Below are 4,851 nucleotides of genomic sequence, written 5' to 3' on the forward strand. Positions count from 1 at the left end.
GTCTCGGTGAGCGGACCGGCGGCGGGAGGAGGAGCAGCGGCGGCGCTCTCGCTGTTGAGCGTGCTGTTTTGAGCCTGGGATCCCATGTCACTGCGACCGGCGTGCCCGGGAACGGAGATCGCGCGCGCGCCGCATTCACGACGCGCGCGCGATCTTCGCGGAGTCGGGTCCCCAGAGGGCAGCGGTCTTTTTGGCCGACGTCCAGCGGCGCGCAAGGAAGCAGGCGCAGCGCCGGCGGTGTCGCGCTGCATGGGCCAGCAGGGTGCAGTGGCGAGGGGCGGCGGGCTCGGACGTCCACCGAGTCGCTCCGCGCGCCAGGCGGAGCGCGCGCGCGGGCCAGGAAGCTCTCAGCAGGCTGAAGAGGACATCTGCGCTTATTGCGGGCGGAGGCGGGACTCCACTTTGTATTCGGCACACGCCTCCCTACCGGTATAAATACCGGGGGAGGTATTTTTGGGCCATCTCTCCTCAAAAACGATGTCAAGCGCCCGCTCGCAGCCAGCACGCGCCGCGCCCCTGGGCGCTCCCCGCTGCGGCGCGCCGCCCGCGCGCGGGTTGCCCGGGCGAGCGACCGCCACCGCTCGCCCCTCCGCGCCCTCTGCCCGCGCACGGCCGACGCGCAAGCCCGCGGTCGCGCGCGAGCCGTCGCTTTGCGGACGCCACCGTCTACCCGCGCTCGCTCGCGATCGAGTCGCATGACCCTATATTCCGAGTAGCGGAGGTGTGCTTGCACCCCCTTCCCAAGGCACATGCACTTTGGAGGGAGAAAGTAACCGCGGCGGCGGCCGCAATCTCACATTAGGCACCTCACCCCCCGCAGGCGCGTTCTCGGCGTGCTGCTGCTGCACAGGTTTTGCGGCCGCCCCGAGAGGGGGAGCGGCCGCTCCTCCGCACCATCGGCCCACGGCATCCTGGGCGGCGTCGGCGCCGCCCCAACGGCCGGCTCGGGCGCTTCCCGCCCCGCCTCGGCTACACTTTGCCGCGGCGATCCACCGGTGCGCCGCCGCACCGCGCGCCTCCCCGGAGCCTCTGTACGGCGCGATGAGCCGCCTCGGCTGCCGCCGTGGTTGCGCCGGCGCCCCTCCCGCACGGCGCGACGCGACCGCAGCCGCGTGCGTGGTCTCACTCACCTCTCCCGCCCGCGCGTCCGCCTCTCAGACCCGCCTCCCCTTTACCAGGCGCCATCACCGGCACGGCCGCCGCCGCCCGTGCGGCACCCGCGGCACCTCCCGCCCCCCCTGGCGATGCTGGCCGCTACCCCGCCGCCGTAGCTACCCTCCCCACCGCTGGTGCACCGCCTCCGCCGCCCCCCTCGGCGCTTCGCCCGTGATTTTGCCGCCTCCTCCTCCACCACCACCCGTCTAAGCTTCCGCCCGCCTTCTCGCCACCGCCGTCCGCGCCACCTCAGCCGCCCTCTCCGGCGCTGCACCGGCGCTGCAGTGCCGTCGGCGCCGCCGCCCGTGCCGCCTCGGCCTCTGCGCCTCCAACCTCGCCGCGTCCGCAGCGGTTCCGCCCTCGGCGCCTCCCACCTCTCACCCGCCAGGTCGAACTTCCGCCGACGATGGTGCCACCGCTGCCGCCCCCCCCGCTCGAGCCTCGGCCGCCGCACCCCGCCGTCCGCGCCCCGCCGCCACCCCCTCCGTCACGGCACACGCCGGCACCACCGCTACTACCGCTGGCTCCGCCCTAGACGCCGCCGACCGCTCGCAAGAGCGGCGAGCCCGGGGCCGACACCCCTGTTAGGTGACGGTCGACGGCTCCTTTCGAGGCTTTGTGGCCCTTTAAGAGGGCACCAGCAGCTTGGGGGGTGCGCGCTGGATGGCCGGCGCGGTGGAGCAGCGGCGCGGAGCCGGGGGTTCGACGTGCGGCCGTCGGTGGCGCGACACGCGGCCTCCAGCGGCGATTCGCCGCGGCTCCGGCGGTGCGATTTTTGTGCGTTTTCGAAGGCTGTGGGCGGGATAGGGCTGGCTAGACCGGCCCTGGTGTGCCCTAGTGTGTTCCCTTACACCCCTGGCCCGGGAGCAGTAGCGCGGTGCGCGTCCCGAGGGCGTAGGGGCTAAAAAAACAATTGATTAACTTTTCAGCCACTTAGAGCACACAGTGTGCGCGCTGCGCGCGGGGGGGGGGGGGGGGAACCCCATTAGCCATACCAGGTTTAAACCTAGTTTATCGTAAACAGGACTAATCTGGTTCGTGTTCAGCAGTGCCAGTGGTCTAAACTGGTCTAAACTGGTTCGCTTGGAACCCTCCTCCGGGTGCGCAACGAGACCCGCCGTTGCATGCACCGCTACCGCTCAGACTCATCGCCTGCGGCAGCATATACAACATATACCTCCATAGTTGCCAGCTGGCGTTGGCCAGTCTTCGCTAAGCACGGCTAATGTCTCATCCCTGGTCCTCCAGCAGCGAGCCGAGGTTGTTGATCGAGGCGAGCGTGCTTGGGTGCCGGTCGCCGAGCGTCTCTCGCCTTCCCTCCAGCGCCTCGCGGTACAGCGCCTCGGTGCCGTCCAGGTCGCCCTTGGCCTTCAGCAGCGAGCCGAGGTTGTTGATCGAGGTGAGCGTGCGCTGGTGCCGGTCGCCGAGCGTCTCTCGGCACCCCTCCAGCGCCTCGCGACACAGCGCCTCCGCGCCGTCCAAGTCGCCCTTGGCGTACAGCAGCGAGCCGAGGCTGTTGATCGAGGCGAGCGTGCTTGGGTGCCGGTCGCCGAGCGTCTCCCGTCTCACCCCCAGCGCCTCTCGGTACAGCGCCTCCGCGCCGTCCAGGTCGCCCTGGTCCTCCAGCAGCGAGCCGAGGTTGTTGATCGAGGCGAGCGTGCTTGGGTGCCGGTCGCCGAGCGTCTCTCGCCTTCCCTCCAGCGCCTCGCGGTACAGCGCCTCGGTGCCGTCCAGGTCGCCCTTGGCCTTCAGCAGCGAGCCGAGGTTGTTGATCGAGATGAGCGTGCGCTGGTGCCGGTCGCCGAGCGTCTCTCGGCACCCCTCCAGCGCCTCGCGACACAGCGCCTCCGCGCCGTCCAAGTCGCCCTTGGCGTGCAGCAGCGAGCCGAGGCTGTTGATCGAGGAGAGCGTGTTCGGGTGTCGGTCGCCGAGCGTCTCTCGGCTCGCCTGCAGGTCCTCGCGGTAGAACGCCTCCGCGCCGTCCAGGTCGCCCTTCTGCCTCAGCAGATTGCCGAGGTTGTTTATCGAGATGAGCGTGCTCTGGTGCCGGTCGCCGAGCGTCTCCCGCTGCCCCTCCAGCGCCTCGCGGTACAGCGCCTCCGCGCCGTCCAAGTCGCCCTTCTTGCTCAGCAGCTGGCCGAGGTTGTTGATCGAGGAGAGCGTATCCGGGTGCCGGTCGCCGAGCGTCTCTCGCCTCGCCTCCAGCGCCTCGCGGAACAGCGCCTCCGCGCCGTCCGGGTCGCCCTTGGCCTTCAGCAGCAAGCCGAGGTGGTTGATCGAGGCGAGCGTGTGCGGGTGCCGGTCGCCGAGCGTCTCTCGCTGCCCCTCCAGCGCCTCGCGAAGCAGCGTCTCCGCGCCATCCGGGTCGCCCTTGGCGTACAGCAGCCAGCTGAGGCTGTTGATCGAGGTGAGCGTGCTCGGATGCCGCTCGCCGAGCGTCTCTCGGAAGCCCTCCAGCTCCTCGCGGTACAGCGCCTCCGCGCCGTCCAGGTCGCCCTGGTCAAGCAGCAGCTCGCCGAGGCTGCCGATCGAGATGAGCGTGTGTGGGTGCCGGTCGCCGAGCGTCTCCCGCTGCCCCTCCAGCGCCTCGCGGTACAGCGCCTCCGCGCCGTCCAGGTCGCCCTTGGCCTTCAGCAGCTGGCCGAGGTGGTTGATCGAGGAGAGCGTGCTCTGGTGCCGGTCGCCGAGCGTCTCTCGGCACCCCTCCAGCGCCTCGCGACACAGCGCCTCCGCGCCGTCCAAGTCGCCCTTGGCGTACAGCAGCGAGCCGAGCCAAGCAATCGAGGCGAGCGTGTCCGGGTGCCGGTCGCCGAGCGTCTCTCGCCTCGCCTCCAGCGCCTCGCGGAACAGCGCCTCCGCGCCGTCCAGGTCGCCCTTCTTGCGCAGCAGCGAGCCGAGGTTGTTGATCGAGGTGAGCGTGCGCGGGTGCCGGTCGCCGAGCGTCTCCCGGTTCGCCTCCAGCGCCTCGCGAGAAAGCGGCTCCGCGCCGTCCAAGTCGCCCTGGTCCCGCAGCAGCGAGCCGAGGTTGTTGATCAGCGTCGACGTCGCCCTCTCCTCCGGCTCCATCCGGTCCAGCGCCGCCCTGCCCTGCCCCGCCAGAGCCGCCCGCAGCAGCCCAAACACAGCCTTGTTGCACTCGGTCAGGCCAACCTCCCTCTCCAGCTCGCCCAGGATCTGCTCAGTGTCCTTGGGGTTGCGGCACTCGGCCTTGCGCACATCCACCTGGGACAGCTTCTTCGCGATCGAGTCAAAGTCATTTACCAGCGCCGTCTCAAACGCCGCCTGCTGCTCCGCGCTCATCACCACCTCGAAGCGAGCGCCCGACGCCTGCGTGTGGAACACCTCCTTGATGCAGTACGCGCGCCGCAGCGGCTTTGGGTTGTAAAACGGCTCCATGAGCAGAACCGTGTGCCCGACGGCTCGAACGCAGTCGCCGAGCCGCTTGACGTCGTTCATCGTGACGTCGAGCTGCCGCGTCGACTGGCGGATCACAAAGTCGCACACCCAGAACTTGGTGTCGGGCGGCAGCTCTGGGTGGAGCCGCAGGTACTGCCGCAGGGCGTCCACCAGCGTCGCGAGCGGCGTCTCGAGGAACCAGCTCACAAAGACGGTGGCGATGCCCACGCCAGGGTCGCCGCGCCCGTACAGCGTCTCGCAGTACGCCTTGCCGCCGTCCGCCTCGCTCTGCCTCGCGAC

At 70.2% G+C, this 4,851-nt stretch overlaps 1 protein-coding gene across 1 annotated transcript; it reads right to left on the minus strand.

Annotated features, from left to right (window-relative positions):
• Positions 1–2,385: 2,385 nt before the first annotated feature.
• On the minus strand, positions 2,386–3,474 carry EMIHUDRAFT_77555 (hypothetical protein; the record flags this gene model as incomplete). The annotated part of the gene is made up of 1 exon (XM_005756361.1): positions 2,386–3,474. A coding segment is annotated over one exon (1,089 nt), but the record flags the coding sequence as incomplete, so codon positions are not given.
• Between the last annotated feature and the right edge of the window lie 1,377 nt (positions 3,475–4,851).

This window comes from Emiliania huxleyi (assembly GCF_000372725.1).
Source record: "Emiliania huxleyi CCMP1516 unplaced genomic scaffold EMIHUscaffold_976, whole genome shotgun sequence".
In the NCBI taxonomy this organism is placed as follows: domain Eukaryota; phylum Haptophyta; order Isochrysidales; family Noelaerhabdaceae; genus Emiliania; species Emiliania huxleyi.